General features: G+C 35.5%; 1 protein-coding gene across 4 annotated transcripts in view; it reads right to left on the bottom strand.

Annotated features, from left to right (window-relative positions):
* Positions 1–15,439, bottom strand: part of LOC109060713 (copine-5-like) — a 77,626-nt gene that overhangs the window by 23,391 nt on the left and 38,796 nt on the right. For 3 of the 4 annotated variants that reach the window (XM_042762233.1, XM_042762234.1, XM_042762235.1), the window contains 6 exons: positions 12,119–12,182; positions 6,803–6,906; positions 6,440–6,544; positions 1,921–1,962; positions 1,552–1,627; positions 391–444 (listed from right to left, as the gene is read on the bottom strand). In XM_042762233.1, the coding sequence (XP_042618167.1) occupies positions 391–444; positions 1,552–1,627; positions 1,921–1,962; positions 6,440–6,544; positions 6,803–6,906; positions 12,119–12,182 (445 nt within the window). Of the gene's footprint in view, positions 1–390; positions 445–529; positions 555–1,551; positions 1,628–1,920; positions 1,963–6,439; positions 6,545–6,802; positions 6,907–12,118; positions 12,183–15,439 lie in introns of those variants that run through there. The other variant, XM_042762236.1, reaches the window with a different exon arrangement.

The following is a 15,439-nucleotide window of genomic DNA, read 5'->3' as shown; positions in this document are numbered from 1 at the left end:
AATAAAAATGAAAAGTGACAATATAAAAGCTAATTTAAAATATTAATAAAAACATACTATAATAGTATAGAAGTACTAAAATAGCACTGTTGTTAAAGAGAGAAAAGCATTTTTCTGAAAAAGGAGAACATGCTTTCAGAGAACATCTCTTTAATCATTTTTATTGTTAATGTTTTCCAAATATTTTTTTCTTCTTGCTTTAGGCAAGAAAAACTATTTGACAGTGTCATAAGAAATGTAAACTTAATTTAAGATATATTGAAAATAAATCGTATTATCTTATGCAGTATTACTTTTAAGGTAAATTTAGCGTGTAAATGTTTATACTGGAAAACAAGACAAAAAGTATTGATTTGTGCAGGATTTTAGGATAGCAAATTCATTACTCACTGTGCCAGAGTTGATGTATCTTCTCTTTTTAAGTTTCTTTTTAGGATTCACCACCTTAAATAGAAAACTTAGAAATGACACATCATTTACACGAAGAGTGGGAGATACAGAGAATGAGAGAAAATGGTTCTCATTAGACCTGTAACTTCAAATCCAAAAGAAGAGAATTTGAGAGCACTGCTACTGGATCATTTCCAGACTGCTAGTCAATTCTGTTCCACTTACTTTCAAAGACACAACTGATCTAAGTGTTCAGATGCTTTGAGAAATCCATTTCAGGTCGGTTACATACGCAAGCTTGGCTAACAGTTTGGAAACCAGGACACAGATGATGTGATTTGTACGGATTGGGGTTTAACTAAACCAACACCGCAGCTTCTAGTGTTGTTTGTCCAACTCAATCCCCAGGAAACCCCAGATCCTTTCAGCACACCACTGGGACTGTCACACTCCTGTAGAACATCTCACCACCCCTTCACCCCACCACTGGGCTAATGCTAGGGTGAATACACACACACACACGGCACATTTATACACACTTCTCACCTCCACATAGCTCTCTGTTACTCTCTCTCTTTCTTACATAAACACACGCTTTGTACCCTGTCATTCATTTTCTCATTGTCTCATTGCCCTTACTTTTTTTTCTTGCTCTCTTCCATAAACACTGAAAAAACAATCTCTCACACTCATTTGCTGCTGCTGTACTTGCTGGCAGACAAAGTGTGATAATCACGAAGAGCAAACAAGGGAGACTTGAAATGGTGCAATTTTCATTGCTTGCTGGATCTCTCATGGAATAGATATTTAGAAAATCCAACTTAATGCAAATGAAAGCTGAAGTTAGACAAAATATTCCAACGTTTTGTTCATTATTAACTAGGCTGGTCCATATATAATTAATAAATATATAATTTTTTAGATAATGTATATTTTAAACAACAACAAAAAATTATAACACTTATTTGAACAAAAACTCTGAATAACAAGGATATATTCAAACTAAATGCAGTCTCGGCTATATTAGTCAAAACTGACTGACTGACTGACTTTATTAATTTTTCTGACATCATAAATTCATGAATCTAGAATGACTCCTTTATCTGAATACAAGAGATCCTCTGATGATCAATGGATCAGTATCTGCTTCAGTGAACTCACCTCGTACACGTTGAACTGACTCTGGCCGCGAGACAGCTCTCTGTAGCTGGTGGTGAACTCTCCGATAAAATCGTGACTGAAGCACAAAGAACGACAAAGAGACTCTTACTGACTGTGATGATGAAGATAAATGGATTTGCACTTCTATATGAAATCTGGAGTGATCAGTATTTGTTACTGCCAGGCATTTTAGAGCAGAGCTGACAGTACTGCAGGAAGCTAGAAGGAATTTTTTTTGCTACGTTATGAAGGAAAAATTATGATTTGAAAAAATAAAGTGCCTTTCTGTAGGGTGTACCAAATGCATACATAGGAGAATATATTACATAAATGTGCAGTGTGAAAAAAAGCAAATGTGTGTTTCTCTACCTGCCATCTCTGTCCCAGTCGTACACCTCCACTTTAATTGACCTGAAAGATTTAAAACAGAGCATTTAGAAACATGGTTTGCAACATTTCAGACACCGAAAAGAGAGTGGCAGCTGAACTGATGGATGCTTTCTGATTTAAATATGCCTGAGAGACGCCGTCTCACTGCGTTTTTCATTTCCATGCTAAAACCAACCAATTACAGGCCATTATCCAGACAGTGCACTCGGAATTAAACAACGGTCGGCAGGGACTGAACTCCCGGGCTGTGACACAGAGCAGCCGTGGAGCGTCACCTGACAGGACGCAAGCGAGTTTCATTTAAACATTAATTACATCTGAAGTTTTGAATAATTAGAAACTCATTCTGTTCAAAGCAAGTTAACGTGATCAATTACACAGAGACAGCTGAGATTTGTAGCCTCATTAATAAAAATGGCTTTGGAGGGTAATAGCTCTAAATGGCATTTGGCGTCGAAGCATGTCCCACACTTGTTATCACAAAATGCAGGGATGTGCTTGAATTTACTGTTACGATGAAAATTAATGAACAAAAAAAGGCAACTGTAAAGATTACACACAATTCAGGCAATCATTCCCCTTCCCTTTTAATAACTACTTTAATGTATGTTGTGCTTTGGATGCTGTTGTTCCTACTTCAAGGGACAGTTCACCCAAACATGAAAATTGTCTTCATTTACTCACCTTCATTTTGTTCCAAAATCTATATGGCTTTCTTTCTTCTGTAGAACACAAAAGATGCTATTTTGAAGAATGTTTTAGCTTTGGTGTCCATGCAAATGACAAAACAATTTTTTTAAAAAACTGATACATTCTTCAAAATATCTTCTTTATTTTTAAGAAAGATATCATAATAAATGTTGACAGATTTTCATTAAGTGAACTAGCCCTTTAACTACAAGATTAAACAGAAATCCTCCATTGGTCAACTAGCTTCACCAGAAGTACCATGCTGGCTGATGGAAATACATTCTGGTCTTTTCAGCAGACCTGTTTAATTTTTCACATGATTACACTACAAAAAGTGGAAATGTGATGGTAAATCAGGAAATATCCACGGTCGCAGTATGAGAATTATGATTTTGTACAGTTGCTTGATTAGAATCGTTCTCTGGTTGTTTACTCTGCAAAGGTATTAAGGAAATTTCAGTGGCACAAAAACATCATCTGAGTTGGGATGAAAGAATGGACCTAAACACAGAGCCCCTACTGAGTAATTCCATAGAGTACATGGGAAAACTCTCCATCTGTTGGTAAAGCAGACTGGTTCAGCTCTGGAGTAAGAGAACAGATGTAGCAGATTCATCAGAGATCATATGGCACACATCCTGTCTATCAGTATTCAGATTCCCTACAAATTTAACTAAATAGCAAAAGGTCCAGTTCACAAAGAAACTTACTGACAGAGTCTGACTGACATGTAAAGTGTAAAGTGACATGTAAAGTGTCCAACCACAGTTTATTTTATGTTTACTCTGAAATATATAGTGAAACCACAATAATACACTGGAGAGTTGAGATAAATTATATTATATTAAATTATATTATATACACTACTGTTTTTACTATTTTTTTACTCTATTATTTTTTTAAGGAATTAATGTTTTTATGCAAGGATGCATTAAATTTATCAAAAGTGGCAGTAAAGACATTTAAATTGTTAAAAAGATTTCTATTTCAAATAAACAGTGTTCTTTAAATTTTTTACAGAATCCATGAAAAAATATCATAGATTCCAGAACTATTTTTAGATTGATAATAAGACATTTTTCTTGCACCCCAAATTGTCATATTAGAATAATTTCTGATGGATCATTTGACTTTGAAGACTGTAATAATGGCTGCTGAAAATTCAGCTTTGCCATCACAGGAATAAATTACATTTTAAAATATATTCAAATAGAAATCAATACAATTTCGCAAAATTAGTTTTACTGTGTTTTTGATCAAATAAATGCAGCCTTGGTTAACATATGACACATAATTCAAAAACATTCAAAAATCTTCCCAAACACAAAACTTTGAACAGTAGCGTATATTTTAAAATATTTTTAAAAAAGTTACAAATATTTTAAATACATTTTAAATATAGTAAACATTCTTCACAATTCAAACCAGAAAACGCTAGAAAAAATATAGGAAAATGTGTAATCTGATTAGAATTTCTGCACACATTTATACAATAAAAACTGCAGTGCTGAACATAACTTATTTATATGACATTCTACTGGAAAACAACATCCACAACTTTCTACCAACCACCTAGAGTTGACCAATACATCAGAAAGCCCTGCAGTAATTTCCTCTGTAAAGTCTGAGATGTTTCCCTCAGGAGCGTGGCTGATTGACTGGGTTAAGTGCTGTTCCTGTCTCTCCCCAAGATCACAGACAGATACAGATCAGTTGTGACACTATGGGCAAATTATGGCTTCCCCTCATGTCAATCAAACCAAATTTGTCTCATTTGTTTAAGACCCCTGAAGGAGGTGCCACCCTCTTTGCTAACTCGATGCACAAAAACATTTGTCTCTGTGAAAAGAAAGAGATAAACACCCAGAAGATGCACACTGGTGGTCACAGCTGCTAAAAACAAACTCAACTTGAGCTTTTGAATCATATCAGCACAACCTAAGGTGATAATCAGTATGGCAGCAATACTTCACATGTGATGTTTCTTAAATGAATCAAATAATGACAAAATATCACACTCTCTGACACATTAGTGCTTGAAAGTCTTGATTATTTGCTTTTTTCAGTCAATCCATGGCTATTTTTTCCTGGTGTAATACATATGTAAATGAAGAAGAAAGACAAAATAATAAATGCCATGGATAAATATGGATAAGTAATGCACTATTTTGTGAAGGGGGTCAAAATGACACTTTTCACCTGAGATTTTGAAGCAAATTACAGAGGGGAAAATGACTTTAGAAAGATGGCAGAATCATTTCATTTTTACAGAGATTGATAGGTATGTTAGTAAAATCTGTTGACTTTAGCAATCCTTATTGAATTGGAAAAATGGGAAAAAGGATTACTGATACCTATAATACTTGTTAAATTAGGCTCCATTGAGTGAGGCATGGAAACTGCATGAACTGTCACCATTTAATGCAACAAAGATTGCTAAAGTCAACAGATTTCACTCAGACCAACAAATCTCTGTGTACATATAACATAATAATGATGGATGCCATCTTTCTAAAGTCATACCAGCCATATTCATCCATGACATTTCATATTTTTAGTTTCTGAAATTTGACACAGACTGACCCTATTCTGACTTCAATCCAATATATCAGGATCTGTATAACATAAAACTTTCATTACAGATATTATTTGTTGAGAAACATATCCCAACTGCAATTAGATTACTCCTCTCTGCAGGCATCCTTGCAGCAGGTAATAATTAGCACAGCACCACAACAGCTGGAGTTTCCCCTTTTTTTCTCTCTTTTGCTCGGTCTCTCTCACACACACGGGATCAGAGGACAGGAGGGGACTGGGTGGCAGGTGCTTCTGTTCCCTGTGTCCTGATTGGCTATGACAGCTCTCAGACGACACACAGCTGCCAACATGTCTGCAAGCCTCACCTGGGCCATGAAAATGAACACACACACACACACGAACACAACAAACTGGATAGTGCATAGGCCTATGGAGACCAACAAAGAAACAGTGCAGTGCAAACACACAAATATCTGCAACACAGAAAATACAAAGCAAAAATAATGTGTCCTTGTGGAGCACATAAATCACAACAGTGCAGCACCGTGAACAGGGCTGTCCGTGATCCAATAATGCTGATGCAATGAGTACCAGCAGTCTGGTTTCAATGTGCGACTGAATCAAAGAGCACAGGGACACGATTCCTCTCAACACACACATACACAGGGTCTCGTTCAGGTACAACAGTGCTCTCATGGTAAAATTCTACAAGATTCACAACACTGCATGCACACAAATGGTCTCTTATCCTCATTCTAATGTTAAATCCTCATCCCTAAAATGATTCTAAATAAAGGAGCTTGTGCCCACAGATTAATTAGCATAATACAAACATATACTTAACACCTTTATATAGTCCTAGACTACATGTGATCGACTGCATCGAACAATAACACAATTTTGTTAACTCTAAAAGAGTATATTTTTATTCATGATATGACAAACATATATAATATAATGTTACTAATATTACTTTTTAATATCTTATTTAATAAAACAAGTCAAAATAAAGATTACAAAAATATAATTAATAAGTAACTATACAATACATAGACGTTTCTGTGATTTGTGTATGGTTTTATCTAAAAAAAAAAAAAAGTCCTACTACATTTTGAAAAATATATTGACATCAGTTACTGTGTGAAAGCTTTTGCACACAGGTTTTACGCACACGCACTGTTAGTGAATGTGACCTGCAAACACTGGCGACAGGCATACAATCATCAGTACATACTGACATGCATGTCTGTGTGTGTATGTGTAAGTGCACCTGTCATAATCTCCGTTGCACAGTGCTCTGACAGGAATGGTGAATGGCTGCCAGACAGGGTTCAGCGTATTCTTTACCACCTCAGTTTTATGGCAGATAGTGAACCTAAGAAACAAAAAACAAAGATGTTAAACTCAAAAAAAGCAGTATGCATTGCATAATTATATTTTTCTACAGTCAGAATATTGCTTATTGTACACCTTAACTGAGTTAAGATTACTAAGTGAAATTTATTATCTAGAACAATTTCAGTCATTCTTTGGTCTCAGACCAATTTTCTTTACTTTTCCTTGGACATTTCTTTACAAAAAGACAACACACTTTACAGCCTGCACATCCGAGTGAGAAAAACAGCTTACTCACGTTCCATCCTCATTACTTCTGTAGAACATCATAAACGGGTCAGAGCGGCCAAAGAAGTCTTTCTTATCCAGCTTATTGGCACAGAACTGCATTGTTGCACAGTCCTGTGAGATTGAGAGAAAGAACGAAAGAAACAAAGAACAAAGGAGAAAGGGAAATGCAAGTTAAAAGATAGAAATAGCATGGAGAACAGCTAAATCTAGTGAAATCAGAGACAGATAGGCTTTTTCTTGTGCAGCTTATATGAATGACGAGATTCTGGACCCTCGGGCACAATTCACCCCCAACATGTCTACACAGCACAGCCGTATACTGTATGTACACACATTTTATAAAGTCATATGTTTTAGACTCCTGCGTCTACACTTCATTCACAAGTTTTAAAGGTCAAATAACTCTACTCTGAACAATGCTGAAATAAATAATTTGCTAATGAACAAATCCTCCCACAATTTCCACTGACCCTGAATGTGGCTCAACATTTTGCTCTCAAAAAACAGTATTCACAGTATTTCACACTATGTCAATACTGACATCCCCCTACAACACTGTGACTTTTTGTGATTTTCTGTCTTTTTCCAATGGCTCAATGGTAGTTGATGTAATGTAGTATGTAATTATATGCAGATTTATGTTTATCATGAGGTAGGGTTATCTAAAATCATCTTTAATGATGAAAATCGTGGCAAAAAACATCAATAAAAATGTGGAATGACTATCGACCATAATATGAAATGAATTATTGTTGTATTGTATATAATATTGAATCGAATTTCATTTGATCATTACTGCATTCATAACAATTATGCACGTCACTGACACATGAACAGTGTTATTGTTAAACCAAAACTAAAACTATTAAAAGTTGTTTTCATTATTTAAAATAAAGCTCAAATTGGGGGGGGGGTGTATTGTTGCCATGGCAGCTAAATGTCAAAAATACTAAAATGTTAACTAAAATAAAAAAATGTTTAAAAAAAAGCTAATTCAAAATATAAATAACAACAATGTCACGAACTTCACAGGGACACGAAGGCTGAGGACCCAAGTACAGTAGTTTATTAGAGGGATAATCCCTCTAATAAACTACTGTTAAAATGATCATGGACTCCATCCACCCCAGTAATCATCTTTTCACTTTGCTGCCATCTGGTAAGCGCTTCCATAGCCTTAGGCAAAATCCGAGAGACTTAGGAGGAGTTTCTTCCCCCAAGGCCTTCAGGCTCCTAAACTCAAAACCAGCCTCTTAACATCTTCATGTCTCCACTTAATATTCACTTTATCAGTAAGATAGTCATCATTCACTACCTCACACTGACATACTGAAAGTGTCAACCTGTTTGCACATTTGCCTCTTGTACATCCCTGTGTATCTTAATATTTAAGACTACAGTTTACTTTCATGCACATTATTTTCCACTATATATTTAATTCTACAGTATACATCTTTTTTATATTTTATTCTTATATTTTTATTGTTTACTTTTATTTCATTCTTTCATAGCTATATTTATGTATATTTTCATCAGTGTTGTATTCTTTAATAATTGCACTGTCCATGGAGCGGACCTGATTCACATTTCACTGCTGGTTATATATGCTCTATATAATTGTGTATGTGACAAATAAAAATTCTTGAATCTTGAATCCACAATTGCAGTCAAAACAGGCGTGAGGCAAACACAAAAAGCAGTCCAATCAATGACAGATTTCAGGGCTGAGGCAAACAGAGTAATCCAGATAAAGCAGAATATCAAGAACTAGGAAAACAAGACACAAAAAAAAGGCTTAGACCTGCAGAAGTGACACATGCAAGACTTCACCGAGAGTGACTGAAAACACCAGGCTTATATAGGCAGAGGTAATGAGCAACAGGTGAAAACAATCAGACATGAAAAGTCTGGGCAATGGGTTATGGGAAATGTAGTCAAAGATAGAGTGGCAAAGGTATGGGATGGAGTGCCCTCTAGTGGCTAACAAGAGCACTCCAGCTGTTGATTGTGACAAACAGTAGCATATAAATAATACTAAAATAACAGTCCACATGAATCAAGATACCAATATAATTTTTATTATGACCTGCAATTTCTTGGGATAAAAAAGAAAACCCGTTTGAGGCCCCTAAATGGTTATTTTATGGCCCAAATCGTTTCTCTGTGTCTGGCATCAACAACCATCAATTCTATTTGAACCAATTAGCTGCTAAACACTATCTTGCACTGAGAGTGCCATTCAGAGAATGATGAAATTGTAGGCTGGAGTCAGTTAGGAGAGAGGAAGAGTGAGTGAGAGAAAAGACTGAAGGAGAACTGGACCATTTCCAAAGGAATCATTCACATGATGTCCAATGTGTAGTTGATACTGCAAATTACACTCCAGTAATGACTAACATCATCGTAAACCTGCATGCTAGGGGCTTCTCAGGCCAGAGGGATGTTATCAACACAATAGAGACAACCCTCATTAGCCATAATGGTATGGTGTGAGGTCTACCTGATACAAAGACATTAGTCTTAATGGTATATCTACTGATGAACATGCAGGGGAATGGCCAGGGGAATTTTCACGCTCTAGGGACAATTCACCTTATATTTGATGGCCCAGGGAGCACCACCTTTATTATACATTGCCTGAATTGTTTTTTGACTGAAGCTAAACCACAGTGTGTGGAGGGCTTTGCACGTGATTAACAGTCCCCTTCAAACCAAGAATTCACAGCGATTATGATCCCATGAATAGGACCTTAATGGCAAGATCAATTCAAGCTGAAAACAATTTGAGCAGAGAAAAGCGAAATGTCAACCTATGCTTGTTTTTAAACCAGCCTCTATGAATTGAGCAATCGAGCATGAGTGTCTTCTTGCGGATTGCAATTCTTTCTTTAGCAACAGTAAAAACAACTTATATGACAGCATAGTTAAGTCATAAAAATGTCAATCAAAGTGCTTCACATCACAGCTAAAGCTACCTGTCTTTGGCCACACTGTACTTCAGAGATGAAACATTTCACTCATTATTTTGGGTTTGCAGCCTTTATCTGGTTTCTAAATGGGATTCATCTATGTAACTTCTTGGAAAGAGAGACTTTTGAAGATATTTGCAAACCTCATTCTTGCTATTAAGCGGAGGGTTCCTCTCAACATGGTTCATTTCCTCGTAGCTGTTCTTTGCATGTACCTGATCAAAACCCAGCCTTTCATAGCATCCTGTAAAATCTTTTGCTCTACCATGTGAAATATATATAGATCAAGCAGATGTACACAGAGGGGAAAAGCTTTTTGAGCATTTCAAATGAGCTTAAGTGAGGCTGTGAGTGTGTGCAATAGATGGCTCAAATGAGCAGTCCTTGTGTATCTGAACCTGTATTCAACACAACATAGCCATTTACAACCCGGAAAACCTGTAATTTACTCTGCACTGCTATCTCAGCGATTTAATGAGTACTATCACCAGTGACAGAGTAAACTTTACTAAACAGAGGGACGAAACTGGAACATTCCAGTGAGAAGACATGATAAAGAGATGGGAGGGATGGAGATAGAAACTGTTTTGTCTGACTTCCTCCACCGAATCTACAAATGGAATGGTTATATTTTACCAAGCAGTCTAAAGAGAATATGATGAAATAAAATAACTGTGGACTGCAAAATAAAATATGATTTTCTTTAACTTTAACTTTGCTGGTTAACAGCTGTAGTCAAAACAAATGTGTTCTTTTAATGAATCCCACAAAAGGATTTAAAACAAGTTTTTTCAACTCCTTTACCCTGAACAAACTGAATGAATCCATCAAAGAGGATCCCGAATTAACATTCGTCTGACTTGAAATGAAGCAAGAATTCAAGAATTTCATGAAAATTAAATGATTATACTCCCTGAGGATTCATATAATAATGCATAGCAAAAGATACTTTTTTTGGCATTTAATGATAATTCAAATGTTATTAAATCAAAACATTAAAAGTTTAATTAAATATTTAATTATTAAATGTTAAAAAATAATATTTTATTAATAAATAATATAAAAATATATAACAAACATAAAAAATTGCATACATTTCTATATTGTTTTGTATATAAAAGTAAAATACTATTCTGTCGGAAAAACTACATGGTCTGATACCGTATATGTTAGGCAATCCATATGAATGTCAACAAAACCAGATATCTTCAAATACCTCTTAATAAGTATTTTATTAGTATCCTTTTTCCAAGCCATCACTCCCATTTATAAGAATCCTCTCATCATATCCATCTAGTGCTATTCACTAATAATATCTCAGACCCTTCAGTATCCAGCAGCAATCAAGACTGAAGTCAGAACAAATTCAAAATGCATGAGCAGAATATTAGATGCCAGATGCATGGTCCTCTACAGATCCTTAGGACCAGACAATCAATGCAGCTCTAACAAAACATTTTATGAGCACACAGGTCTTAGAAGGGGACTTCTAAGGGGACACATCATCACCCTTGAATTGGTTCAGAGAAGCCACACAATCCATATCTCACTTTGATTTTTTAAAGCAATTTTAAGAACTCTTATTATTTTCACTCAAGCTGTGACACCAGTTGCTGAAACTTTACATTGTGTGTTTGTTCCTCCTTGAAAACCTTGAAGCCAATTCCATGATCCTTTGGTTTAATAAGAGCTGGTCTTAAAATACCAGCTGAAAGTATTCAGAAGAACAAGGGAAACAAACAAAGCCTTCACTGTGTTTTAAATCAAAAGCTCTTGCAGTACCCAATGGGCAACGTTGCAGTGATCTTCACTACTGAATGCTCAGTCATTTTTCAGCTGCTGCTCCATCAAGCCTATGTTCTGGTCTTTATTTAGTTAAACAAAATGTAAAAGGCCAGTGTAAAAGACGGTTTTTAATGCATGTGGGTAATGATGCATGTTAGAAGTATTAAATAATGATGCAAACATGTGACTACAAATACCATGGCTTCTGTTATTCCATTATTTAAGCTTTTAACATTTTGTCAGTAAATTGGAACTAAAAGAATTTAAAGATGACTTTGGTTTTCAAATGGTTTTTGAAATTGTTTCCCTTTTGTCTGTGGAGATAACTTATATTTCAGACATAGACACAGTCCCGTACATTTTTTCTAGAATAATGTATTTGGCTGCCAGCCAGTGAATGGTCTGATTTCAAGAATATAACAGTCAGCTTTCTTATCAAAGTGAATTATTTCAGTAAAGGTTTTCACTGCTGAATAGTTGCACGCATTTCCAAGACAAAAGGGGTTGAGAAAACAATCATTTCAGAGTAAAACTATTCTGTGGAGGATAAAGTAAAACTGCTGACTTACCCGACAGTTTCCGAGTTCCTCTGCAGTGAGAATAATGGTTCCACAATTCTTCCCAGGGATGCCACTGAAAAAATAACATATACAGTGAATTAGAGTTATTGGGAACAGTAGGGCAGGAATAGTGAAAAAAAAATCCTCCCGATAATGAACTGATTCCCATAAATTAGAGTTAAAGAAATTTCAGGACTGCACAGGCTACATGCAACAGCAGCAGCAATATAAGAATAGTAATATCAGAAGCATTTTAAAAGCCAAGATGATATACTAGGGAGCTGGAGATCATAGTCATGTTGTGTGCTGACAAAAACTGGATATTTCAGTTCAGATCATTGTTTTTGCCCTGAATGCGTCCTGTGCACAGTCAACAAACAGCAACCATCAAGTGTTAAAATAAACCTCTGCCTCAGGATGTGTTCAGGATGTTGTAAAGCTTCAATCTTTGGCTGATTCACACCAGTTTATCTCTATCAATCACACAAGAGCCTAAACTTAGATGTCAGCTGGTACACAATCAAGTAGATGACTTTATGCTAACCCCTCTATGTGCAAAGAAAATGCATTCTCTCGTGTATCTTCAGGGTTACTGCCAACTAAAGATGAACAAATAAACAATGTATTAAAATGCTCAGGTGCAGAAATGCCTCTCAGTACATTTGCATATCTCCTTCATGTTATGTATTACTATAAAAACTATGTGAAATAGCTGAAAAATATGTGTATACTGTAAAATGATGTAACTTCCTTTTAAATTAATTACTTTAAACCACAGTATAACACATGACAGTACACACATGCAGCATATTAAAGTTCAAAAGTTTGGGGTCCATAAGATTTTTTAATGTTTTTGAGAGAAGGCTCTTATTGCTCACCAAAGCTGCTTTTATTCTATCAAACAGAGAGCAAAACAGTAATATTGTGAATTATATTTAGAATAAAATAAAGGTTTTCTATTTGTATATATTTTAAAATGTTATTTATTCCTGTGATGGCAAAGATGAATTATCAGCAGTCAATAATCCAGTCTTTAGTGTCACATGAACCTTTAGAAATTATTCCAGTTCAACTGATTTGGTGCTCAAGGAATATTTCTTACTGTCATGATAAAGATGGTTATGCTGCTAAATATTCTTGTGGAAAGTGGGATACATCTTTTTCAGAATTCCTCGATGAATAAAATGTTCAAAAGAACAGCATTTATTTGAAACAGAAATCTGTTGTAACATTATAAATGTCTTTATTGTACATTTTGATCAGTTTAATGCATCCATATTATTTATTTATTTTAAATAGCTCTGAGTTCAAAGGGCAAATGGAAGACAAATTCACAATCTAAAGTTGAAACAATTAAAAGCAGGCAAGTTCCACTTGAGTTCTGAAAGGATGTAAAATGAGATTAGTAAGGGAACAATTTACCCTCTGCCTTCAGGAGACACTTCTGTAAAAAAATTACACACAATGAATAATTCAGATACACAATGGATTTCAGGCCAGTTTTCCCCTTAACCTTCTGAAGGTGCAGGATCACCATAGTTGTTTTGAATTGCGTCAGTCTCACCTCCACAATGTAGGTTAGAAAGGTCAGTGTTTGCTGCTGCTCATGTTTTTCCATCAGGTATTAGAGAGGACTTGTTAGATTAAACCTATTGTTTTAGAAACCACTTCTTTACTAAAGAAAAAATTGTGGTTTGTTCTTACGAGTTCTCCAGTGACTTTTCTAGCATCTGAACAAATTACTCTTGAATCACTGACAGAGTGGCAAGATGTTGAGCCAAAAAAATTCTTAGATCCAATTTTTGAACTTGAACCAAGTAAACGGGTTAACTGATGGAGATCAACTCATTTTCTAGGGTCATACGCCCTGATTAGTGCTCTCAGAGACAGGCTTCCAAAACACCAAAAAGATGAAAGCTAACAACTGAGAGCAATATTAAAACATGTTGCACTGTAATTGCAAATACATGAACAAACTGACAACTGTTACACAAGTGGAGCTGTCTTTTATCACCATATTCATTCACAGGTTGTTGTACATTCAGTCATTCATTGCGACAGGAGAATAAAAATGATGAAACTGTTTGAAATGAGGCAGTGTTTCCTATTACAAACCCCACTGGTGTGGCCATTTGTTTATTTGGAAAGTGGCTTTTAACACTGTGTGTTAGCTGTGCTCTACAGAAAAGCAAAATCAATGGTGCTCACGCCTCTCCCTGCTGCATTCCCAATTGATTAGCGTCTGATCAAACACCTGAACCCCTTGGTGCCTTCAGCTGACATTGAACGCAGCACGCTGTTATTCTTATTAAAGCAAACTCACCAGAGTTTAATTTTCCTTTCATCTAGCTTGAATTGAAAAAGCTATAAAAATTTTTAACTACATACAGTATTGCCAATGAAGCAATATCATGACCTGGGACCAAGCCAAAAAATATAAAACTATTTAAGTATAAATATAACATATATATATATAATATATATATATATATATAAGATTCTCATATATATAAAACATAATAAAAATGAAATCATAAAAAAAATGTAGTTATTAGTTATTATACAATGATACTGTCAGAGTCAACGGCAATACCAGAGCCATCAGTCCCACCAACTCGTTCACAATCACCAGAGTTCTGATTCTCCTTGCCTGTCTGCACTAATCAACCAGCGTATAAAGTCTACTCAGTCCAGCCACCATGCCCAGTGGTGCATACCCTTCAGTTACAACCTATGATTGCACCACTGTCATGCACTACCGTGCTGGTAACCTCTACTCACTGATCTGTTTCAGTACAAGCCCTTCTCGACTCTGTACTAGAATACTGGTGAGATCCTGCAATGGAGTGAATGATTTCAGAACTGTGTATTGTCATTTACGAAGCCACCTGCACTTCCTTCATCCACACCTAGTAAGGTGGCCCTCTGTTCCACTTCGATTGAGAGTCCAGAAACTCCAACAACTCCAGAAATACCTCCTGACTACCAGCCATTCCAGGATGTTTTCAGTAAACAGGCAGCCATTGAGTTTCCACCTCACCAACCATGAGACTGTGCCATTTGATTAAAGATAGTTAATCAAATTTTGATTAGTTTGATAGTTATTAGTCTATATAAATTTAAATAGCAAGTTATACTGTAAAAAGAAATCTCCACTGACTCCTGATTTTCTTAGCTGTCAAATACTAGACAAATGAAAAGTTAACTTTTTGACATTTAAACTGTACACAAAAAAAAAATATTTTCATTTTTATTCATATTTTAGCTAGATACTTTAGTATGCAATAATTAAGTATATATTAGACACAAACTGATTTGACTATTGGCAGA

Source organism: Cyprinus carpio, chromosome A8 (assembly GCF_018340385.1).
Source record: "Cyprinus carpio isolate SPL01 chromosome A8, ASM1834038v1, whole genome shotgun sequence".
Taxonomy (NCBI): domain Eukaryota; kingdom Metazoa; phylum Chordata; class Actinopteri; order Cypriniformes; family Cyprinidae; genus Cyprinus; species Cyprinus carpio.
The sequence above is the reverse complement of the archived record's forward strand: the minus strand, read 5'-3'. Positions and strand labels throughout refer to the sequence as shown.